The sequence below is a fragment of the Sciurus vulgaris genome (assembly GCF_902686455.1).
Source record: "Sciurus vulgaris genome assembly, chromosome: 8".
NCBI classification, from domain to species: Eukaryota; Metazoa; Chordata; class Mammalia; order Rodentia; family Sciuridae; genus Sciurus; species Sciurus vulgaris.
Window position 1 is genome coordinate 152,592,679 of NC_136468.1, and position 24,804 is coordinate 152,617,482.

General features: G+C 58.6%; 1 protein-coding gene across 2 annotated transcripts in view; it reads left to right on the forward strand.

The window, feature by feature from the left end:
* ADGRD1 (adhesion G protein-coupled receptor D1) overlaps nucleotides 1–24,804 on the forward strand; it is a 102,582-nt gene that overhangs the window by 38,672 nt on the left and 39,106 nt on the right. For both annotated transcript variants that reach the window (XM_079152483.1, XM_079152484.1), the window contains one exon: nucleotides 1,357–1,498. In XM_079152483.1, the coding sequence (XP_079008609.1) occupies nucleotides 1,357–1,498 (142 nt within the window). The remainder of the gene's footprint in view (nucleotides 1–1,356; nucleotides 1,499–24,804) is intronic.

The window sequence follows — 24,804 nt, forward strand, 5'->3', positions numbered from 1 at the left end:
ACAGCACCCTGATCTAGTTACTAGGAAAGCCAGTTGAGGGAGGGGAGGGCCGAGCGCCCACAGCTCCCAGGACCATGTCCCTGCCCCACAGATAGTTCTGTGGGCGCATGCCCGTGGGACCTGCAGAATCCTCAGCCAGTGCCCGGGGCTGATGCAGGGTGCTCTCAGGGTCCAGAGGTGGCCAGGTGACCAGCCTCCATTCTAGTGTAATTGTCTGAAGTTCAGATTCCGGCAGTAGATCCTTGTTGATCTCCGGCTAGGGCCAGAGTTGGGGCAAGGTGAACAGGAACCTCGGACACACGAGTTGAAAAGGTGCACTCCAAGGGTCTCCCACGGCTGCACTCCCACACCTGGACACAAGCACCTCCTTAACTTACACGCCAGGCTCCTGGCCCTGAATATCATTTCAGCCTTGTTACTCCATGAGGCCAGTACCATCAGTGCTAGTCAGGCTTCTGTAGATTGGGTTATAAGTGACAGTGAACACAGCTTAAATGGCCTTAAGCAAAAGGGGAATTTGTTGGGTGATGTGAGCTGAAAGTTCCACAGACATTGGCTTCAGGATCAGCTTGATCCAGCAGCCAGTTGGTGTTACTAGGCTCCATCTCTAGGCCCTTCTTAGGGTGGGCTCCCTTCTCAGCCCCTCCCTTTCTGGTTTTAAGCCCTCCCTGGCCCCCATCCCTCGGAGCTGATGTCTAGTGAAGTGACACTGACCCAACATCTCCACCTGAGTCCTGCTGCGTCTCCTTGCATCTTTCTGGTCGTGGCTCACCCCTGACGGGGCACCATAGCCTGAGGACTGAGGCACAGGCCTGCCTCGGCCCTGGGTGGAGGGATTTCTCCTGAGCCAGTGATAGTATCAAGTCCAAGTGCATGCACTGCAGGGGGTGGCGCCTGGAGGGAAACTGAGGTGGCTTTCCTGGGAGAGGAACGGTGGATGCTGGGAGCAAAACAGCAGAGCCCAGCCAGGTCATTTACCACCCTGCTTCCTAACCAGGGAAGGGCGAGCCCAGGCAAACGGGCGACCTGCCCAAGGTCACGAGCCCAGCTGCTGGGCTTCCCCGTTGTGGTCTGGGTCTTGCTGTTCTTGCACACCCCTGGGTGTTGTGAGGCAGGGCCCCTCCCCCCTCCTGGCACTGGTGCACACCTCCAACAGAGCAGGTGCTGAAGGATCAAAGTCAGCAGACAGGTTCAGAAGGTAAGCACCAGGACCTGTGGGTGCAGCAGCCCTGAGTGGTGCTGCTGGCGTCCCACCCAGCAGGGCCAGCACCTCTGAGGCTGCCGGCTGGTCCTCGGCTCTGACTGCCGTCCGCCCTTCCACTGCCGCTTCCTTATGATCTCCCATTTGTCTCCCAGGATTGCCGAGGCAGCCAACTACAGAGCCTGCGTGCTGTCAGCTGCCAGCTACCTGATTTCCCTGGAGGTGTCCCCACCACCCACCGTCTCCCAGAACCTCTCAGGGGCTCCTCTCATCACTGTTCATCTCAGGCACAGGCTGGTGAGTTGCCAACTTCCCCTCATCCGGTCCTGCCTCTGGTTCGTGCCGAGGAACTTTGGCTATTGGGGTGATTATACGAAGGACCCTGTGGTGCTGGTGCAGAGTCCCTGCTCCTGTGTCTGAGCTGCAGCAGGAAGTTCAGGAAGGTGCTCAGGGTCGCCTGAGTTGAGGCTGGGCCCAAAGCCTCTGAGCACAGAGTCGTGTGCGGCAATCACAGACGTGCCTCTGGTCAGGACCGGTGTCTTCTTTGGAGGACAGGGACAGATGTGTCCCTCAGTGTCACATTTGACGTCATAAGCAAGGTCCAGAACTTGTCTGAGAGGAACTCCTCGAGGTCAGGTCCAGTGTCTGGAGCCTCAGGTTCGTGTGACGAGTTTGCCCTGCCGCGACCTCGGGTCCCTCCGGGCTTACTCCATCTGTCAACGGGCGAGAGTGGCACAGGTGTGGTACCAGGGCTGCCATCCCCGAGACACCCACGTTCCTCCCACACGCCCTTCGTTTGAAATGTGGCACTGATGCTGCGCAAGGTAGCACCGCTGTGTGCCCCGCGTGGAGCGTGAGAACCAGCCAAACACCAGGCACGTCATCTATGCTGCCCCGAAGGACGTGGGGAGGCCGCAGGTTTCCAGGTGGGGCTGTCCTCGTGAAGGGGCCAGCGTAGATCCGCCCAGAGGAACCGTGAAAAACCTGGAGTCAGAACCCAGAGGACAGCAGGAGACAGAGCAGGCAGGCGAGGAGGAATCCCAGGGTCAGAGATGGACGGCCTGGCACAGGGCCAAGGCTGTGCCACAGCCAAGTGCCAGGGATGTTCCCAAGCACTCGCACCCATGCACACACCCAGCACTCACACATGCACACACATGCAGTGGACACACTCACATGCACACACCCAGCACATACATGAACACCCAGCACACATGGACACACACATAGGCACATGCCCAGCACACACATAGACACACACACACCCAACACACACATGCACACATCTGGCACACACTCATATGCACCCCTCCTCCTGTAGTTTCAGGCTGGTGTGAGCCATGGAGGCTGAGGTGCTGGTGAGCTCATGAGGTCACAGCCCTCCGTGTCCCCCGACTCCCACTCCCCAGTTGTTTTCTTGTGGCTGCTCCTGTACAGGGTGTTGTACTAAAGAAGACACACTTACCCTCAGTCTGTACCTGGAAATGGCTCCAAACCAGCCCAGGCATCCCGCAGCTGGGCTGGCTGTGCGTGGGGTATATGGCCCCCCAGCATTTGGATTGCTAAGCTGTTGGTCTCAGTGAATGGTACTGGCCTTTGTGGCAGCTGCATGCTAGTGCTCTAGAAGGTTGGCATCTGTTCACCGGGGGACCCTCCTCCTTTCTGCTCCCCTTATTTTGAACCGTGGTCATGTCACAGCCAACTGACAAAGAGCAGAGAGGCAGAGACCCTCAGGCTGCATGGTGGGGTAGTGAAAATGAAGGCCAGCAGTCAGACGCCCCCTCCCCCTCTCCTGGGACCACACACATGTGTGACTCACTTCTAAAGGTGCACCCTGAACGGCCAGGTACAGACTGATGCAGGCTGGTCCTGAGGGTGCCCTGGTGGGTGCTCCCCGGGTGATTGAGCAGTGGCTCTGGGAGCAGCACAGCCTGAGGTTAGCAGCCCCAGGTGTGCACCCTGCCCTAGCAGAGCACACCCAGGAAGCAGAGGGCAGGGAACAGGGCCAGGCCGCAGGTGCTCCAGGAACTCTCTGGGGCAGAGAGGCCGACAGAGAGGGCTGGGGGCCTGTTCACCTTGCTAGTGTGCTGAGTCCTGATGGGAGGAGGTTAATGACGGCTTCTGGGGGACTCAGAGCCCCAGGCTTCCATGTGGCTGGAGAAGCAGACCAGACTAAACAGGGCAGAGCTGCACACTTGGGAAACATGCATGTTCTTCTCTTGAGTGACGCCATGGAACCTTCCAGACACAGGAACTGGGAGTGTCTTGAGGCACCACTGCCTGACCAGGCTCTGGTGGGGCTTGGGCGTATTCCCTCCTGGTCCTGGGGCTCCTTAACAGTGAGAGCCCGGGGAAGCCAGGGCCGCCAGACCCCTGCCGGGAACTGCAGGCTCTGGGGCCTCAAGACTGGTGGTGGAGGTCTTTACATCTTTGTCCTTGTGAAGTGAGGTGCCAATTTGAAAACCAGAGAAGGGCAGGCAGACTGAAGCACAGTCCCTGCCTTAATGGCCAGTCACTATAGCTATTTTTAACAAAGAAAATGCTTGAATTGGAATCTTGTCTTGAAGAGAGGTTTTTGTCCAGAGGACAGTAATTGAAGCTGTCTTAGCCAAGCGTCTTCCAGGGCCTGGGTCACAGTTCTGAGGGCCTGTGGAAGGGAGGATGCTCGGGAGGTGGCTGGGCACCCTTGTTTTCCCTGTTCTTTGAGGGAGCAGGGCACATGGGGCAGCACTTTCTTCCACGAGACCTGTGAGCCTGGGTCTCAGCCCACGGCTGAGGGGCCTGCTAGTCCTGCACAGACGGGGTGCAAACCCCAGCTCTTGCGGGACGAGCTCCAGCCCAATCCATGGGGCTTCTAGCCAAACCCGGGGATGAAGGTGGACACATTGCAGGACCGGGACTTGCCAAGGCCCTGGACGTGTGACCATGTTGCTTTCCCAGGCCCTTTCTGAGTGTGCTGGATCCTCTCCCCACCTGGTCCTTCAGGCTGCTGAGGGCTAATGGGCAGGAAGTTTCTGAGCCGGCACGTGTTCTGGCCTGGCTCCGGGTGTCGGATTTAGTTTGTCCCATGCTGGGCCACTGCTCCCCTTTCCTGTGCCCCCAGGGCAGGATGCTTCTTCACACACTCCCCTCTGGGCAGACAGAGGCCTCCTTTTAGGGCCTATTTTGGTGCCTTGGTGTCGTTTGTCACTGAAGTCAGCAAACCATGTTCGGTCTCCTGGGGCAGAAGGGATAAGTCTAGGGGAAGTAGGGTGCAGAGGCTTCTGCACGGTGCCAAGAGCTGCGTGCCAGGTACACCAGGAGCAAACCGACATGCCCATGGTGCCCAGGCATGGGGCAGATCCAGACGTGACCTCCGAGCTCTGTCTGCTCTCCAGTGCCTGCTGGACTGGCTCCACGCTTCCGTGCTCAGGGTTTTTCTGGCGAGACTGAGGGATGCCAGGGCTCTACTGTGGGGCTGGCCTGAGCCCCACAGGGTGCTGAGCAGCATTCCTGTCCCTCCCCGCAGCTGCCATGGCCAAGACCCAATGTGTCCTGCAGATTGCCAGGGGAGCCCTGGCCTGTCCCTGCCATGCCCAGCTGCGAATATGCTCCTTGCACCCCACGTCCGCCATCCGAACTCCCGCGTCTCTCTGTGACTTGTAATTGGGTTGCTCAGTTTTCTACTATTAAACACTGTCACTTTCCCGTGCCTTTTAAATGGTAGTATTCCAAGCCAGAGTTAAGGGAGACAGGGCAACTGTCCTCAGGATCTGTGGCGAAGGAGAGGAGATGCTTCTTCCCTGCCTGTGGCCATTCTTGGGTGCACTAGGGCCCAGGGCATCGCTGCTGCTTACACTTGTACACACACTTATGAAACGCCTGGCTAAGTGTCACTCGGAACCCTCCATTCGGACAGGATACACGGTGACGTTCTTTCTACTCGTGGTTTTTAAATCAGCGCATTGAGATGTGCACGAGGAGGGGTCTCTGTGTCATTTCCACAGGTGCACGTGGCTTAAGGGGGTCGATTCCACTCCACCGTCCCTCCCTTTTCCGGCCCCTCCTCCTCCTCCCGCTGGACCCCATCCTCTGCTCCACTGGTCTCCCTTCTATTTCCATGGGATTCTCTCTGCCCCACCTTATTCTGCTCTAGCTACCTCATATGAGAGACAACATTTGACCCTTGGTGAGTCTGGCTTACCTCACTCAGCATGACATTCTCCGATTCCATCCATTTACCAGCAAAAGCCATCATTTTGTTCTTTTTTATGGCTGAGTAAAACCCCATTGTGTTTAGACCCTGCTTTCTTTAGCCATTCATCTGTTGACGGGGCCCTGGGCTGGCTCCACGACGTAGCTACTGGGAACCGTGCTTCATGGACATCCTGTGGCCGTGTCCCTGCAGTGTGCTGCTTTGTTGTGACAGGCCTCCTCCAGGGGTTTCCCTTGGGAGGTGGGCATGCAGAGTTCTGTATGGGGTCCTGCCAGCCATACCGTCTGCTATTCTGGCTTTTGGTGTGACTTTTCCAGACCAATAGCTGTAGACTACTCATTTTCATGCTGGGGTCATAGACCACCTTTATCAGCCTTTCATGGCCACTGCGAGAAAACACGCGCCTGTCCAAGCCCACAGGATGACAGGAAACCGCCACCAGCTGGACTTCCCATAACAAGGCCTTGCTAGGCAGGTGTTGGGAGCAGGCGCACCGAGCAGCCACCTCCGGCCTCCTCTCCAGATGCAAGGCCCTCCCCGCTGACCCCTGGCTGGCTGAGGGTTTGGGGTGCTGTCCTCCTGAGGTTGCCTGGGTTTACTGTCACCACTGGGCTGTCTACAGAAATGTGCCTTTAGTTGCCCTGGGACCCTGTGTCCTCTTGCAGTGGGGGAGTGACCTGGTCCGGGGCCTCTGGGCACCATGCAGTTTACCTCTGCTGGTCGGGTGGGCCTTCTTCTCCCCTCCTGTCTGTCGAGGGGCTGTGGACCCACACTCCCTGTCACCTGCTTGTAACTTTCCATCCTGGCCCCTCAGCTGCCCTCCTCACGCCCGTCCTGTTACATGTGAAGCTAATGCTGTCTTCGGAGAAGGGACTGCTGGCCTTTCTACTCCTCACAAGTCAGCTCTGGCGTTTTGGTATATTGTTTCCAGACCAATAGCTGTAGACTGCACCCATTTTTGTGCCTGCGTCGTAGTCCGCCTCTGTCAGCCTCTGTCAGCCTACTGTGGCTGTGCAACTGGTTTCTTTTGTGTTCTTGCTATTACACACAGCACGCTAATGAACCTCCAAGTGCTCTGCTCATCTCTTTCTATAGCAGAACATTCTTCTTCTTGATACTGGAATTGAACTCAGGGACTGTCTACCACAGAGCCATATCGCATCCCTTTTTTCTTATTCTTCATTTTGAGGCAAGGTCTCCCTAAGTTGCACGGGCTGGCCTTGAACTTGCGATCCTCCTGCCTCAGCCTCTCTAGTCACTGGAATTACAGGCATGCATCACCGTGCTCGGCCCTATTTAGCATGACTTCTTAGGAATAGAACTGCCTGGTTCAATGCCTACACTTTTTGCTCATCTTTAACTTTGTTCTGGATGTTTATATCAGATCTATATTTACTTGCTGAGGGAACTGGAGCCCTGTGACTTACAGACTGAGTTGGAGCTGGGTTCGGGTTGTTCGGAGCCAGCCTCCCCCGGCCCTGGGTTCAGAGAAAGTGTGTGATTGCAGCACAGCACAGGTGCAGGAAGCACATGCTAGGCTGCAGGGTGACCAAGGGGACATACTGGGGGGTGCCCCAGATCCAGTAGCAGAGCTGGGCCAGCATCCAGGTGCCTCATGGGCCCTGCCCAGCAGCCCCAGAGGTCCCAGGATCTCTTCCGGTGAACGTGCGTGTGCTTCTGTTTGGCAGCTCAGAGCAGAGTGACTAGACCCTGGGTGTGCTTGTGTCCCTCGGTGACCGACGACGAGAAGCGGCTCTCCAAAGGTGGGACCCCCTGTAGTATGAGCCTCCCAGTCGTGGGTCTGGAGTGGCCTGTCTTCCCCAGTGGTCATTCTTACAGCTACTGTTGCCTCTTTCTGATGGCCATTTTCTTTTTCCATGACATGGTGGCCTTTCTTTGTGCTTACCGTACATGCTAATGCTCTTTAAAAACACATGTCCCACCCCGTTTTCCTGCTGGGTTGTCTGCTGTTTTCCTGTTGGTTTTCGGGAGTGCTTTGTGCATTCTGGACACGAGTCACCTGTTAGTTACGCGTTGCGGAGTCTTCTGTGGCTGGGTCTCGCCTTCTGGCTCTATGATGTCTACTGATGGGCAGCTGGGGATCGAACCCAGGGCCTTGTGCTTACAAGGCAAGCACTCGACCGACTGAGCTATCTCCCCAGCCCCCTGAGCAGCAGTTTTAAAGTTTAGTGAGCCAACCTGTCAAGCCCTTCTCTTCTGCGTGTGCTTTTCTGTCCTGGTCAGGGCACCTCGCCTAACCCAAGGTCACGAAGACCCTCTGTGTTACCTGAAACAGTTGTTGTTCTCTGCTCAGATCCCCGCCTGTCGGGTTGCGTCCTGCATGCGATGGACGAGGGGTCAGGCTCGTCTTCTGCCCCGTGGAAGTCAGCTTACCCGGCTCCCGCGAGGCCAAAGCTCCCCCTCCCTGCGGCGCCACTGGCACCATGAATCAAGTGCCCCCCTGCCGGCTCTGGCCCTCTCGGGTTTCTGGCTCTGCTCTGCCCCCGGGTGCTATTTGTACCACAGCTGCCGTGGCTCTATGCCAAGGCCTGAGAGCTGCTGTGGAGGTCCGCCAGCTCCCCCGTCCAGGCGGCCTCGGCTCCCTCAGGGGGATGCACCTCTTAAAGTTTAGTGCACGCTGCTGCTCGGAGAGATGTAGCAGTTGGTGTTGCCCCTGGGGGGCTTCTCGGCACCATTTGCCCATAACTGCAGACTGCAGGCCAAGAGCACCTGGAGGTGGTGTCTGTCTCTGCTCCCTCACCTGTAGCCGAGGCTGGACGGCTTCTCTGGGTGAATTGGCCATCTGCATTTTTCTTTTATGTCCTGTACGCCTCTTGACTTTCTGGATGGCATGTTTGTTATTGACTTCAAGCCCTCTCTGCACATTACAGATGCCAACTCATTGCTGGATGCAATCCACCCCTCTTATTTTTTATTTCGACTACTTTTTGTATAGTTGAACATTTTTATATTGTCAAATCCTTAGATGTTTTCTCTAGAAAAAATGTCCTGGCTTCTTAGAGCTGCGGTAACCAGTCCCACACGCTCAGTGCTCAGTGCTCAAAACTGTGGGTTTATTATCTTAGAGGCCAGATGCACAGAATCAGTCTTTCTGGGCTAGAACTCAGATGACACAGGGCTGCATTCCCTTTGGATGCTCAGAAGAGAATCTGTTTCCTTGCCTCCCGGCTTCTGAAGACCCTTATCCTCTGCTCCTCTCCTCTAATGTCTTCAAATCAGTCCATCAAATATCCATATACCTTATGTCAAGTATGTGGTTTTTCGAGTAGACTTCATGCAAATGTTAACAGGCACGTTGCTGTTAAACATAAAAAAAAATCCATGTACCCATTGATCTACCCCCCCACCCCCCATCCTTCTACCCACCCATCCATCTACCCATCCACCCAACCATCTGTCCACACATCTACCCATCAGCGTCTGTCTGTCTGTCTTCCCTACGTCTCTGACCTCTGCTTTAGTGACTCCTCTTCCTCTGGTTCTCGCCATCCTGCCTCTTGTCTCAGGATCCTTATTTGCACTGGATCTTTATTTGCACTGGAATAGCCCTCCATGCATGTAAAGTAACACTTACAGGTTCTGGGGATCAGGTGTAGACCTCTTTGGCAGAAGGCAGAGCATAGCATTTTATCCACATGGTAAATGAGGAGTCTATAAAAGCCAAGTGTGTCTGCACCTTTCTACTCCAGAGCTGTGTGTGCAGCTCAGACACACACTGACGGTGCTTTGGCCCTCTCCTGGGGAACGAGGCCAGTGAGGTGTTTCCTGCACTGCACATCAGGGCTGGGTGGGTCAGGGACAGGAGAGAGAGGAGGAGGATGCTCCTGCTCAATGACGCATCCTCAGCCTGGAAGGGAATTGGCATGGTCGACTCTCGTCCACTCCCCTTCTCTCTCCCTGCCTGGCAACAGGACCTTCGAGCCTGCCAGTCCCTCTGCCAGGATCTCCCCTCCCCTCCTGGTCCTCCTATGCCTTCCCCACCATCTGAGCCAGGAAGTGTTCACCGTGCTATGTCCTGCTCCTGGGGACCTATGCTCCTTATGAGGTCACTGGTGTGCACTTGTCCTTCCCATCACCAGCTCCATGTGTGTTATGTGGTGCCCAGTGTGTGGCACACAGTAGGGGCTTTTGACTGACAGGAGACTGAGCTTGTGAAGCGGAATGCCCCGCGCCAGCTGCCCTGCTGCAGAGCTGTGCCTGCAGGAGTGGATAGCAGCCCGCAGGGGCCGGCGCTCTGGGCCAGGGTGCAGGCTTCCTATGCTCTCTGTAGGGCGCACCCAGGCTGCAGGCTGCACTCACTCTGCACGTTTCGCTCTGGAGGCCAAGTGCGCCGGGGCGGGGGCGGGGGTTGTCTCCTCTGTGCCCAGCCAGTGGCGTGGGCTTAATGGCTGGCCGCAGCAGCACGTTTGGTTGCTTGCTTTGGGACTGGGAGAGAGAAGGGCTGCAGCAAGCAATCGCTTAGATGGTGCAAGGTTCTTGTTTGTTATTTAAATCGTGGGATGTTGTTATTTCTTGAAGAAACTACATTATAACAACGCTAATAGAAGTCAGAGAAAAAGGAGAAAAATCAACTCATTTCCTGGTTATAGGCCCACTGATACCTTGTGCACACGCCAGCGCTTCACATGGTGGGCATTAGAATGCAGGTGAAGTTTGTAGTCTCTAGATGATCATTTTTAATGTGTCTGTAACAGGCAGGATGCTTGCTGGGAGGTTCATTCACATGGAAAGCAGCACAGAGTCAAGTCGGGCAGCTCAGCTCTGCGGTCCTTCAGTCACCCGCCTGGAAATAAGCCAAGAGCCCGGGTTCTATGGGGAGGTGTCAGTGAGGCTCCAGCCTGGGGGCGGCCCCCCGATGCCAGACTCCAGGACGCGCCTGGATCTCTAGCGACCACCGTCGGCCCTGGCACCACGGTGACGGCGCCTGCCGACTCTGTCAGTGGCGCTCTTACCCTTTCTGCTGTGGTTTTGATGTGACGGTTAGAACCTGTGAGAAGTCACTGAGCCCTTGTTGACTCACGTGACCTGCAGTCTGGGCAGTGCATGACTTAGACCTCACAGCAACAGGCCACTGTTCTTTCTGTTCCCTGACTGGCACTGGACATGAAGGGGGCACTGAAATTCTGGAGCAGATGTGGAATGCCCAAGGGTCAGCCTCTGGAATGGCCCAATGGGCATGGGACACTTGGACGCTGCTCGGCCCTGTGATTTTCACCCTCTTGGCTGGAGCAGAGGTGACTGGAGGGGCTACCTTCCTGTGACAAGAGCACAGTTGGGGGATGAGGTGGCAGGTGGGACTGACTTTCCAAAGGAAAATTGGGAAGCCCGGGGGCCACCCGCTGAAGGGGCAGCCCAGGGGCATGCCCATCCTGTCTTGCTGATTTTTCCAGGGAAGCTGCTTCTATGTGACATCTCCTGATTCTCAGATGTTTTCAACGCAGCCTGGGGGGTGATTGCCACCTCATGAGGTGTAGGAGCACAGATTGTCCCTCCAAAAGAGGCAGTCCCTTAGCTTCTCAGACTCTGGGAAAGTTCAGAAGGACTTGCATGAATGCAAGACACTCAGAAACCAGGTGGCCAGGGTCTCCTGCCCTGTGCCTTGATCCCTTGGGCCAGACCCTCTCCCCTTAGTCCAGTCCCCGAGGAGGGGCACCAGGAGCTGAGGACACTCATGTGGTTCCCTGGGTGCCTGCGCTGCTTGCTGTGGGAGACTAAGAGGCCAGGCCGGGGCTGTGGCAGGTGGGACCAGCCCCGTGGGGCTCTTTCCAGAGGCTCCATCCCTGCCCCCAGCCTCCAGGATGCTCATGGGAAGCAGGGCTAGCTTTGGCCTGCCCAGGGCCAAGGAGGTAGGAGGAACTTAGCTCACTCCCAGAGCAGGGTTTGCATAAAAATAGGTTCTGGTCTTGACTGACTTGGGTCACCATCTGGCCACCTGTAAAAAGTCATTCTGAGTCCATGTTAGCACGCCACAGATGGAAAAAGAAATCAGAATGGACACAAGTGGGTTTCTTCCCAGCAGAGGCTGCAGATGGGATGGCTCAGAACATCTGGCCCTGGGAGACAACTGCTCCTTACGAGGGCGTCTTTCTCCTTGAGGTTTCTCTCTCCAAGAGCTCCACGGTTCCTAACCCAGAGTGCACCAGCCCAAGCCAACTGGCCAGTCAGCGACTTGGCGTGGACGGTGTCCGTGGGGAGGCTGTTGGCCGGGCTCACCTCCGCTCAGGGGAAGTTGGTTTGTCTTCCTAAGGCAGTTAGGGGGGCAGCGAGGCCTGGAAAGGCCTTTCTAGATACTTTAAGGAAGAATTACTTGCAGGCATTTTAAATTGGGATATTTCACATAAGTCTGGATTCCCATCTTCCCCTGGGAAATGGAGGACCTCAGGCCACCATGTTCCATACATGCGTTTCTGGCCTCTCAGGGGACATGGCTGCCCCTTTCAAGAGCCCAGCACAGCTGGGGACAGCTGAGTCACCTCCCCAGTCTCTAGGAGCCTGAGTGGAGGCTCTCCATGGGCAGGGGGCCGGGGCCTTATCCTGTCTGTGCTGCTCCTGCAGCAGCCCGAGAGAGGGGGTTGTGACCAACAGATCAGGGACTGGCACGTTCTCCTAGAGTAGGCCATGGTCACCTCCCCTCCTCTGGTCTCCCCGCTTCCTGGCACCTTCTCCCTCCTCCCCCTCCTCCTTTTTATTGTCCCCCTTCCCCTCCTTTTTCTTTTCCTTCTCCTCTTCCTTATTCAGAGGGAGCTGACCCACTCCCAAGAAAAGGAAGGATCGTGGATCACGGTTGTGCTGTGTGGTTATGTTTTAGATCACACACCTGCATACACTTGTTCTTCAACGTCAGGGCAAATTCTGCAGCCCTGAGAGTGTCCCTGAAAGCAGGTGCTTGGCACATGTTTCAAATGTGCATAGGAGAGATGCCTGGCTATGCAATAGAAAGAGCTCTTGGGGACCTGAGATCACCTTATGGAGGCTAGGGGGCATCCTGCCCTTGGGAGTCAATGCCGTGCAGTGGCCCAGGCAAACCCTGGGAATGCCAGATGACCCAGGGGCTTTGGGATAACCGCCCACCTTTGGAGGCCTCTGGTTCTCCGACAAGGGCAGTGACAATCTGGTGTGTTCCAGCCTCGTGGCTGCTGGCAGGAAGGTCCTTTGTGAACTTTAGAGCTTGCCTTCTGGTCAGAGGTTGCTGTGTGTGGCCCCAGCACCACTTGTGGCCTGCAGGTGACCTGGATGGTGCTTTAGTGTTGAAACAGTTGCCAATTTCGAAATCAGAAGGATTCTTACCTTCCTGTCTTAATTCCTCATTTCTGCCCTGAAACCTGAGTTTCTGGCTGTGCTTGTCTGACCTCTACATGCCCAGTGGTGGGGCAGAGTGGTGACTGCCCAAGGGATTTGTCATCCTTATGCAGTGGGTCCCAGGGCTGTCTGAGCTTGGAGCTGTGGCAGGGGTGTGTCCGTTTCTTGGATGCCCTCGCCTGGGCAGGCATTCTGTGTTCCAGGAAGGGGCAGGGCCCTCCCTGGGCACCAGGACGCACGCGGGAAGGGCCGGGACCAGCGGAGGAACTGACCCTGGGTGCTTCGAGACCCTCTAGGGCTGGCATTCCTGTGGAGTAGTCAGGGCAGAGAAGCGCTGTGGGGCACCAGGACAACAGGAAGCCACTGCCCCAGGAACACTGTGGGGGACAGTGGACTGCCAGGAAGTATGTTGTCATTCACAGTCTGGGAAGGGTCTGCCCAGCCTGAGAGCTCCTGGGCACGGAGAGGGGCCGCCAGTGCCTCCCCTGTCCAGACAGAAAGCCGCAGGACGAGACGAACCACCACCTGCCCTCCTGTCCAGGAGGAGGGCCTGGCCACAGGGACCCCTGTGACCTCAGTAGGGAGAAGGAGCAGGGGTGCAGGCGTTCAGAGGTGAGGAACCGAACGAGTGAACCTGGGGTTCCCTGGAGAGGTGGGGTACAAGTTAGACTCCTGGGAAGACCTGGGCCCCACGGTACGTGTGGTCGGGGTGGTTCCCCAGGAGCACTGCTCAGCTGCAGGTGGGAGTGCCCAGGAACAGGCACCCGCCCCGCCCTGCCTGCCGCCCCAGGCCCATCGGGTGGGACCTCCTCAGAGGGGCATTGCTCCTCACCCATGGCCCTGGGGGTGCTCCACAGCACCGTGGCTCCGTGCTTCTTGGAAGACCGTGGGGGCGTGGCTCCATGTCAGCCATCGTCATCTCCAACGACCTCCCCAAGAACAGCACACAACAGAGGCCTGTCTCCCTCAAGTGGGATCACGGAGGGGAGGCTCTGGGACCAGCAGGACCGGCCCGGAGAGCCAGCCCCTCTGCCTTCAGCCCCTAGACCCCCGGCTCCACCTGTGCCTGCACGTCCCGCGTCTTGGGAGGGAAGTGGCAGAGAGCAGCCCAGCCAGCTCCTCTGAAGGAGGCTCAGGCCGGGACCTCCCACCAGGCATTCTGGTCACAGCATTGACCAGCTGCAGGGGGTCTTTGTAGGTGGCCATCAGGGCTCTCTTGCTCTGGAACATGAGAAGACATGTCCGCGTGTCGCTCCGCACACAGGGCTGGTCAGTAGACGATGTGGTGGGTGGAAGCCCCGGGTCACCTCTGAGTGTCCAGGGAGCACGGCTCCTTCCAGCCCACCCTGCAGCAGCTGGGAGTGCACAGCGGGTGGTGGAGCTGGAAGCCCTGGTCCAGCCTCTGGTGTCTCCCAGCGCCCTCTGCAGCCGCAGCCGCAGCCGTGATGCCGCCAAGTGTGAGGAGGGGCTTGTCTGGCCCCCTGGCTTTGACCCCACAGCCCCAAGAAGAGTTAACTGTGTGGGCATATTTGAGGCATGGCCACAGAGGGGGTCCTTGTGATCTGGGAGTCCTTGGATGTGCAGGGTGGGGGCCCAGCCAGCACCATCCCACTGACATTCAGATGATCATGGGTTGTCGATCCAGCAGCTTTTTATAGCTCACATAAAAGGCTCTTGCCTCCTGAGAAACCAGCCCTCATTTGTGGGCAGGCAGGGATTGTCGTTAGATGCTGGCGGGAACCCCATGCACCCTGGGACAGGCCCCTGCTCCAGGGGCCTTGTGTCTGGAAGCAGCACTGGCCTGCAGGGCTGGGCAGACCCTGCCCTCTCCCCTCTCCGGTGAGGGACAGGCCTCTCCTCTGAGACTGTTGGTCACTGCTCAGCAGCTCCAGAGTCAGCCTGCTCACAGGCTGTGGCTTCTCCTGCCATGCAGGGAAGAGGCAGAGGGGAAAGCAGAGGAAGAGAGGAGCAGGGTACAGGGGGACGGGTGTTGGGGTGGCAGAGTGGGCCCGAGCCTCAGCACCTTCAACCTTGCCTGCTTCGCAGTGTCACCCTGTGCCCAAGTCCTGGTCCCTGGGCTCTGGCCCCAGCTCCTGCCTTGTCAGGAAGGGCCTTGTGCTGTATGAGAGCCAGTGAAGCACCTGCAGCAGGACCAGGTGGTGTCTCCAGCTGTCCTGTGGGAGCAGACCACGGGCCTGGCACTGCCTGCTGTGGCCCTAGCACCAGTCCAGGTCTACTCACTCATCCTGCCTGCGCCCACGTGGTGTCTGCACCTTCACGCCCCCCGCCGCTTCCCGGTGTGCATGAACCTCTTTGCGACCTGCAAGCCTGCTTTGTCTGGCCAGGAACAGTTGTAGCCGGGAATTCTAGGGGCAAGTCTATGTCCTTGTCTGGTGAAAGCTAAAATGAAGTGTTGGCCCAGGAACTGCACCAAAGGACCCTGTAGACCCGAGGTAGTCAAGGAACTGTCTCGTGGTGAGCACTGGTCAGCCGACTGGCAGCCTCCCTGGCTGCCCTCACCACACAGTCCAGATCACATTCAGCACCCTGACATTAGCTCTGGCCTGGCCATGACAGAGGGTCCCAGACAGTTGCAGGAAAAGGCCATCCTGGGCCTGGGGATGGGAGAGAGATGGGGCCAGGCCACCACAGGGACTGGCCACGCTGCTGCCCGGGCTGGTGGGAGACCCACAGCCACGCAGAGCAGGGCCTCTGGCTGGAGGAGGGTGCTGGAGAGATGGCAGGAGAAGATCTGAACTAAGTGCTAAGAGTCTGAGCCAGCAGGACAACAGCTTGGAGCTTGCCAAGGTCATGCCAGGTGGCCCAGGACGCTCTCTCCTCCTCTGTGGCTGAGTCCCGTCCCTGTGAAAATGGGCAGAAGCACTTCATTTGCAATGTGTGGGGAGAAATTGGAGACACAGGGTTCCAGGAGTCCGTGCAGATAGCTGGGCATTGAGTGTGATCCCTCTGGGATACCACTTGGCATGCTGCCCCTTGGTGGCCCGTTAGCAGGCCTCCCTGTCTTTTCCTCGGGCACATCTGTCAGGGTGTCCTGGTGGACAGCCGAGTGTTGGTGACTTGGTTGAGCTGAAGCAGGATTCTGGAGGAGCCTGGCCCGTCTCCCTTCCATTCTGCGGCTGTGTCAAGGTCTCCTCTTGCTGGGGCACCTCATCTCCTATAACCCTGCAGCAGGGCTCCCCCCACGAGCTTCCCAGCTCCTCCCGGGTCTGTCTACATGGGCACCACCCCACTAGACCAGGAAAAGACAAAGGAGGGCATCGTGGGACAGAGGGACAGGGGAGGGGTCACCTGCACTGCACAGCAAGGCTCTACCTCTGGGCCAACGGCCTCCTTTCTGGCTGTGTTTAGGCGGGGTGGGCTCTGATGTCCAGGGTGTGGGTTGGGTTGCAGCAGCCAGAGGGGCCTGAGACCCTGCCCCTGAGTGCAGCTGTAGCCAGCACCAGCATTCTGGGGCCAGCATGGTGGCAATCTCCACCGTTCCAGGCTGGGGTCTGGTGCCACTGACCATGTGGTCACTTCACACTCATCCTCGTCTGCTCCATCTCTGAACCTGCCCTGAATGCGAGCTCTTGTGTGACCAGACAATTCCAACAGGCAGGTGCACTGCCCCTAGGGGCAGGTCATTGCTGCTTGGCCATTAGGGAGTTAGGGGGTGAGGTCCAGGGCTTCTCAGAACACAAGGATCAGGCATTTCCCTCCACTGGGTGGCTGGGCTTCCCCTGGCAAGGCACAGTGGGGGCAGGGTAGCGCTGTGGTCGGCTCAGACCCAGGTGCTGTGGCCGTGTCTGGGACGGGGCTCAAGCCCTGCCGCCTGAACTGCAGTTCAGGAGGCTGAATGGACAGAAGTGCCAGCAGGCTCTGGGTAGCCAGAGCAGTGGACGTTCCACACACTGTTCCTTCCTGAGGGCGTCACAGAATTGGCAGGAGGACTAGGAACCTGGTGGCTCTGAAGGTAAGGACCTGGGGAAGAACCCATCTGGAGCGTCCTCAGGGGCCGGCTCCCAGGCCCAGGGGACCTGCCCTCCAGGGACCTTCCACCCCAGGGTCTAGGATGTGAGGTCTTGGAACCCCCTGAGGCTGACGTCCCTCCTCTGCACAGGGCCCTGTGCTGTCAGGTGTGTGAGGAGACCTCCCACACTGCGTCCAGCCTTCTGTCACCTTCCTCTGAGAAGCCCAGGGACTTTGCCAGCACTGATGGGGCATGGCAGCTCCTGCCTTCTGCGGCTCACCTCCTCCCAGCACCCGCCCTCTCCTGGGCCGGGCCCTGGCCTGGCTGTGCTCCTCGGCTCAGGCCCTGGGAGCTGGTTACAAACCTGGCCTCATGCTGCTGGTTCTGCAGGGCGCTCACTGTCCCCCTACCAGGGACACAAGTCTCAGGGCCTGCACAAGGGTTTGTTCTCCACTTGTGTGCATGGTGATTCGATTTATTTTCAAACAGGGCTGTCTTGTTTCAGAGGTTAGTTCTTTTTTTTTTGGTTTTAATTAATTTGTGGAGGGACGTTGTGGAGGACTTTGAACCAGACCAGGAAGACAGCCGAGCCATTCCAGGGGGAAGCTGTGCCTCGCTGGCTGCCTGCTGCCCGCTGGGGGCTCTTGCTCTTCCTGCGTCTTTGTGTCGCCTCCAGCTGAGACTTGGCAACACGGATTGGATCGTCTTCCCACTGAAATGGAAATTCTGCTTGGCGGAGTCCGTGTCCCTCCCCGTGGACCTGGACTAGCTCTGCATCTGCCGGGCAGAGTCCTTCCTGCGTTCACGCCTGTGTTCTTGGGCTTTTCTCTGAAGGCATGTGAAACCCGGCTGGCTCCCTTGCTAGTTCATGAGCTAAGTGGCATCTCAGGCACCTGAGTCCTGGCTCACCCTTTACGACATCCTTCAGTGAGTGGGAGAGTCCCAGGGGCAAGCTGTGCATCCTCTCCACTGACTTGAGAAAAGCTGCATGGTGTGCGTGCTGTGTGTGGTGTGTGTGCTGTGTATGGTTGGTGTGTGTGTTGGTGTGTGTGGTGTGTGGTGTGTGTGATATGTGTGTGTTTAATGTGTGTGTGTGCGTGCATGGGGTGTGCATGTTTGATGTGTGTGTTTGGTATATGTGTGTGTGGTGTGTGTTTGGTGTGTAGTGTTGTAGAATTTGTGCGTATGGTAGTGGTGTGTGTGTGTGTGTGCTCATCGTGTATGTGTGTGTGCAGGCCTGGGGGCTCGGGGCTGGCTGTCTGTGTGCCGGAAGCAGCTCAGTGGATGGGACAGAGGAGGGTCCTGCCGCAGGTTCTGTAGGTCCTGCTCTGGGTGGACTCTGGAATGCAGACAGGGGCGAGCCACCCGCCTCAGGGGGGGAATCGATCATCCTTAGCATGGCACACAGAGGGTGGGCATGACGCTGGTGTTTCCCACAGCGCAGGACCAGGCCGCAAGGCCAGCCAAGTGGCACAGCCCTTACACCACACAGTGCTGCCTGGGCCCGGGAGGAGCACCCTCCTGGAGGCTGGCAGGGTCCCCTAGGCACACCCATGCCGGAGCTTCCTGACTGTGGAGCTTGCATTCCGGCTGCTGTTTTGAGGACCGTCAGCTGCAGTGTTGTCCCTTTGCCAGGGGCCAGTGGCACATGCCGCAGGCAGCCTTCGTTGCTCTGCGGTGACGGCAGACAGGCACTTTGCAGATATTAGGGGACACTTTGCATAGCCCAGGACAAGGTCTTCTGGCTTGAGGAAACATCCCTGAGCTGTGGCACTGGAAACAGGCGCAGCCAGGAACAGGGTGTCAGAGACAGGGTCCTTTGGCTGGGACCAGTCACAGCAGAGCCCTGGCTCAGAACACAGGGTAAGTGGAGGCAGAGGCCCAGTGAGGCAGAGGCTGGGTGGCAGGTGCCGGGCCGAGGCCTGAGCTGCCCCTCTTTTCTTTCCTGCTGCAGCACAGTAACCCCGAGATGAGGTTCTGAGCGTCTTGCAGACGCTCGCCCAGGTGCTAGGAGAGTGCCATGGCACCAGCATTCCGTGGGGGCGGCGTCTGCAGGAAGGATAGTCGGGAGGCAGCCACACAAAGCCTGGGTGGGTGACGCAGAACTGAAGGCACTCGGGGACAGTGCCTTCCCTTGGGCCTGGCCCAGACCACACAGGGGACGCCTGACTTCATATCTCAGAGCTGTGCCTCGTGCCTCAGGATGCAGACAGAGATGGCCAGGCTGCTCTGGGGGGAGTGCAAGGAAACCTTGTCCCCAGAGACCTAGAGGCTCCAGTGATCAGCAGCCCGTGTGATTCTCCTTGAGGCTGAGGCTCCCCACCCAGCCATGAACGGGCGCTAAGGTCTGCAGCCCTGGGAGGGAAGCCGGATGGTGCAGCGTGCTGGGTGTGTCTGGCACGGAGGAAGCCAGGTGGAGGTCACATGCTGCACTGTGGGGACAGGTCTGAAGGCCAGCCTGCTCCACCCACCAGCCCTTGCTGCTGCTCCAGAGCTTCCAGGAGGCTGGGCTGGCCACAGCACAGGTTGCTAAGGCAAGGCAGCCTGGAGGATGACTGGCCACAGAGCTGGGAAACAGTGGGGAGAACAGCTGGAGGGCAACGAAGGCCAGGTCCCTGCTACTGTCGACACGTCGTGGGGCTGCTGTGACAAATGACACTGACCGGTGGCTTTACACGAGAGACTCTTTTTCTTATAGCCTGGAGGCCAGAGTCTAAAGACAGGCAGAAAGTAGGCAGAACTGGTTATTTCTGAGCCCTATCCTGGCCTGTTCCCAGTGTCCAGGAGACCTGGCTGTCCCGCAGCTGAGGGCAGCAGGCTCTGTCCCTGCCTACATTGTCCAAGGAACCTGACTGTCCTGCAGCTGGGGGCAGCAGGCTCTGTCCCTGACTGTATCACAGCTGGGGGCAACAGGCTCTGTCCTGCCTGCATTGTCCAGGGAACCTGACTGTCCTGCAGCTGGGGGCTGCAGGCGCTGTCCCTGCCTCTGCACAGGTTCTCGATGCCTGGGTCCCTCCTGCCCCTCGTAAGGGCTCTGGTTGGAGTCGGGCTCCTCTGAACCTGTGCACTGTCTCCTGGAGCCTTACTTTGATCACATCTGAAAAGACCCTCTTCCAGGTGAGGCCACACCCTGAGGGTCTGGGTGTGCACCTGGGGTGCTGTTTCCCACCACACTGGTAGAGCTGGTCTGAAACAGGACACGGGCACGTTCCTCCCCCTCCACGGCGTCTCCCGAGCCAGGTGCGCAGTCAGCTGTGGCCTGGCGTGCCGACCTTGCTCTCCTCTGTTGTCCATCTGCTGTCCTCTGTGCGCTTCCACACCCAGCCTCTGCTGGTTCAGCCTTCACAACCTGATGAAGAACAAGGACGGCCAAGAGTAGCCGGCGGCTTCCTAGGGCCTAGGGTCCTTCAGCTCTTCATTTTCAGGGACTCATGGCTGGTCATCCTGACTGTAGCTCCAGGTCTCCCATCCCGCGTCCCTCTGCAGCGCTCAGGTGCCAGTCCCTGCCCGTGGGTCTTTGCTGCAGGGAGGAGGCTGGCCCTGGGAGAGCAGGGCTCCCGGGGTGGCCCGGGCGATCCCAGGCCAGCCTTGGCTGTGGCCTCGCCAGGCGTCCTCCCAGGACGTCTCGCCAGGCGTCCGGGGCTCACCGAGGGCGGGGGCCACGCTTCCTCTTGATGTTCATCTCCCTTCGTACCTGGCGCTTCTGAGTCTTTGTTTCGTCTTCCTTCCTGTTCCGTAGACGCCGTCAGGCAGGTCTGCTGGCACCCCTCCTCCGTCTTCCCTTGTCTGCCCTTCTTCCCTCCTCTTTCCCCAGGGTGTAGAGCTCAGGGTTCAAGTCTGGCCCCCTAGCGTGTGAAGGCTGTGCGCCCTTAACCATGAGCTGACTCTACGCTCCGTGCAGCAGGCATGTCGCAGTCCCTGGCTGGGAGCAGGGCAGGTCCCTCCCTGAGCTGCGTCTCCCTCAGACCTCACGTGGGCGCCTGGATGGTGCTGACTTCACTCTTCTCACGAATTCTCTGTGGAAAGTGATGAATGCACAGGAAGTGGCAAGGACAGTGATGGGGGCCACGGGCCCTCTCCCAGCTCCTCCCACGGTGACAGGTCCAGGACCACGGGGCAGGGTGAGATCCCGGACCCCGACACTGGCACAGCATGTGTGCAGCCCCCGACATTTTCACACAGGCGTGAGCTCGGGGGGCTGCCTCCCAAATCAGCCAGGAGCAGGTCCCTCTGGCTGCCCTTCCTGGCCAGCGGCCGTCTGTCCCCCTCACTGTGGTGCTGTCATTCTGACAATAGAATGAGTGACCAAAAGGACAGTCCCAGGCTGGACACCATCTCGGCCTCAAGTGTCGTCTGTATTTACCTGTCATCTGTCTGTCCATGTGTCATCTGCTACATCCGTCCACCCACCCACACCCAGCTGCCACCTACCAAGCCATCACTGCTCTTCTGTCACCTCTCAGCCCACCGGTCATGTGTCATCTGTCGTATGTCCTCTTACATACTTACCATCTATCAATCCATCTATCACCTAGTCATCTATCAATCCACCTATCACCTGTCACCTACTTGTCTATCTGTCATCTGTCTCTCTGGCCCTCATATAACCTACCACCCGTCCATCCATCACCTGTCTGAGTGCATCTGTCCCCTGCCCCAGGCGGTCAGTCAGAAGTCCTTTCTGGTCACGTCTTCCCTGTCTCTCGCAGAAGCCAAGTGTCTGTCCTGCGACCCACCTTGATGTCATAAGTCACTTCTGGGTGATCCTGCCATTCCAAAATAGCACTGGGCTTTGGTTGACTTGTGCTCCCTGCCACGTGGGTGGCTTCGTGAAAGACATCTGTCCCCGAGAGGGCAAGAGGTCTGCTGGCTTCCGATAGGGCTGGGCCTAGCCCCTGGCCTCCTGTTCTCCCATCCCCGAGATCTCTGTGCCGCCTCCTCTGATTAGTACAACAGAGCAGCTCCATTCCAGGGCTGGGGCCTGGGGAGGCAGCAGGGGTACAGGGGGGAGCCCTGCGTGGACCAGGAGGACGAGGGTGGAGTACAGGGCCATTGGGGAGCAGCGGAGACCTGGGGAGCACACCATGTGTGAGGAGCAGTCGGGAGGCTAGGGGTCCAGGGAGGCAGGTCACAGAGGCCCTGCAGATCCCCTCAGGCCTGGGGCAGCTCTAGAAGCTTCAGCTTTCCCCTGATGTGGTGGAAGCTGCCACAGTGGCTGCGCAGAGGGACAAGGTGGCCCAACTTGGCTTTCTGGCATCTGGTGAGTGGCAGGGCTGGGTGAGCTAGGTGGACAGGGCAGCCACAAGGGGCCCAGCTGAAAGCCATTAGGTCAGGATCCATTACCAGGTATGCTGACAGACTTGGGGCCATGTGGCTGGGTCGGGCAAGGCGGAGTGTGCCCGTTTGGGGAGTGAGGCCAGGAGATGGGTGTCGCCTGTGCCAGGCTCAGAAGGCTTGGGAATGGCAAGGCAGAGTGTGGAGCACACAGCTGGGTCAACGCACCTGGAGTCCAGGGGAGGGCTGTGCACTTGAGATTCAGGTGGTGGCCTTTCTCAGCTGGGCATATCACTGACCAGCAGAACCACTTCTGTTAGTGGGAACAGGACACCAATGTTATTAGGCACCATCTGGGCTGCTGGAGCCCCAACACAGGGGTCCCGTCCTGTGGGATTCTCTGGGGCCTTCAGTCCAGCCTCTGAGCAGAGGCTGCCCGAACAGTTGAGGCTGTCTTCCTGGTGGAGATCCAAATTGACCTCCGTCCTGGTTCAGGTCCCTGTGCACACCATTCGACTAGGGGAGATTTGGAATTGGGGAGGTCCACCCAGCCCCACACACTGCAGCCACATTCCCAAAGCCGCCAGTTAAGTCACCCTCACACCTGGGCTGGTTCCAGAATCCCAGGGAGACTGAGCCAGGGAGGCGGAGGGGCTGGTGGTCCCTGCGAGGCCCAGACACTCTGGATGCGTTGGAGTCCACTCTGCTCCAGGAGAGCTGTTTGCTGAGGTCAAGGGTCACACGGGCCACAGGGGAGGGCAGAGAGCAGCTGGGCCTGCAGCTGGGTGAGGGTCCTCCCCTGCCTCAGGGTCGTCTGGCCTGGCATCAGAGAGGGCTTCGGGAGGTGCATTGGATGAGAGAAGCTTGGCCCTACCCGCCTGGCAGGGGCGTGGGGCAGGCTTGGAGTGGGAGGGGCTTGGCCCTCAGGACCTTGGGTCCTGGGGACTCTCTGAGCCGGTCCCTGCCTAGCAGGAAGCAAGGCATCTCTGGCTCTGCACATGTTGACGCGACTTGGCCAGGTCCACCCCCGGTTGTCCTCACACTGGGGCCTCAGCATGTCTGCTTCTCTTAATATCCAAAGACCTGGCGTGAGTGCTCCTCCTGCCTGCCTCTGAGAGGTCCCGGTAATGCTCACACAGAGGCCGGGGCCACCAAATAAGCAAAAGACTAAGGCCTTTGGACTCGAACCCTTGGGTGAATTTCATGACAAAAGAACAGGGGCGGAAAACCTGGCCTGGACCCAGGTGCGGTTCCCGCCAGCCGCAGCCCTGAGCAGACGCAGAGCAGGGAGCTCTTAGGAGGCGGCAGGGTCTGGGTCCCTTGCTGACGTCATCCCTGAGGCGGGGGCTGCCCTGCAGGCACCTCTGTTCCTGGGGGTCCAGCACCCTGGGGGCTTCTGTTCTGCTCTCTCTGCTCCCGAAACACGTCGCTGTGCCCACGACTCCTGTGTTCTGGCAGCTGCGAGCTTTCCTGCCCAGTCACTCACCTTCGCTGGGTCTCCTGGAGCTGGCAGGACCAGGGGTGGCTCTGAAGTCCCGGCCCGAGTGGCATCGAGCCCCCGGAGGTGGGGGAGCCGACGGCCTGTCTGGGGAGCTTGTCTGCAGGCAGGGAAGGAGGTAAGGCAGGCCAGCTCACCTCCGCGGTGAGCGTGGGGTCCCGGTGGGGATCCAGGCCCAGGACGCCCCTTGCCTGCTGTGTGGCTCGAGGAGAGTCCCTGTGCCCAAGATGTGGCCGCAGAGACAGCTCACAGGTGCCCAGGACCAAAAGACTGCATCCACGCCAAGCGCCCGGGACAGAGTCGGCACAGAGGGAATGGGTGGCAAAGGTGGACTGTCGCCTTCACTAGGGGCCACGGAGCTCAGTGGAGGCTTCCGATGGCCCTCCTGCCTGGGGGTTGGTGAAGTTTTTGCCCCAGCCACAGACCCTGCTCTGGGGTCAGGGCTCATCATTCCCAGAAACGTGCTTGGATCTTAAGGTCCCGAGGGCAGGGGCTTTCCCTGGATGCCAAACCTCGCCCAGCGCCATGAGCCAAGGCTGCCCTGGGGTGGTGCACAATGTTACCGCTTCTCTCCTGCTCAGGGGTCTGTGCTCGGGCATCCCTGCTGAGGGGGTGGAGGAGACGGTGCCAGCCTTGTGGACACAGAACTGGGGACTGCCATGCTCCCTGAAGCAGCTTAGAGGTGGCCTTGGTGCCCAGCTGCTCACACCAGCAGACTCCAGGGCACAGAGTCATCTGTGGGAGCCACACCCCATCAAGATCACTCTGGGCGGCTCACGGCGTTCCGGGAGGGTCTGCCCACCGCTCACATGGCCCATCACTTCCTGTGCAGCTCAGCTGGCACCGCCTGGTCAATCTCTCGACCAGCCTTCTTTTCTCTTTTGAGGGAATATAGTTGGTTTTTAGTAAGTTTGGTAAGTTAAGTCATTTCCTGTTAGAGCAAAAGTTTTGGACGCACAGATGAAGGAAAGGTCAAAACTGGTAGAAAACTGGAGCTGATGTGCCTCTGTGGGGCTGTGGGCTGGATTCCGGAGGGTGGGCGGAGTGGGCTGGAGGGGCCAGGCAGCGTGCCACAGAGGAGCCATCCCCCAAGGCCTGCTCTGCCGCCATCTGCGGGTAGACCCATGGAGGCACACGTGGGGGCCCGGGTGGGAGCGCGTGAGAATCATACCCACGAGGCTCTGCCACGCAACTCAGCCATCGAGTAAGGGCGCCGCCCCAGGTGGGGTGGGACGCTGAGTGCGCGAGGAGCGCAGGGAGTGGAGACGAGAGGTTCAGCTTGTGTGGGGTGCCCAGCTGGAAGACGTGGGCATCTGCGGGGACATGGCAGAGCCCTGCAGGAGAGC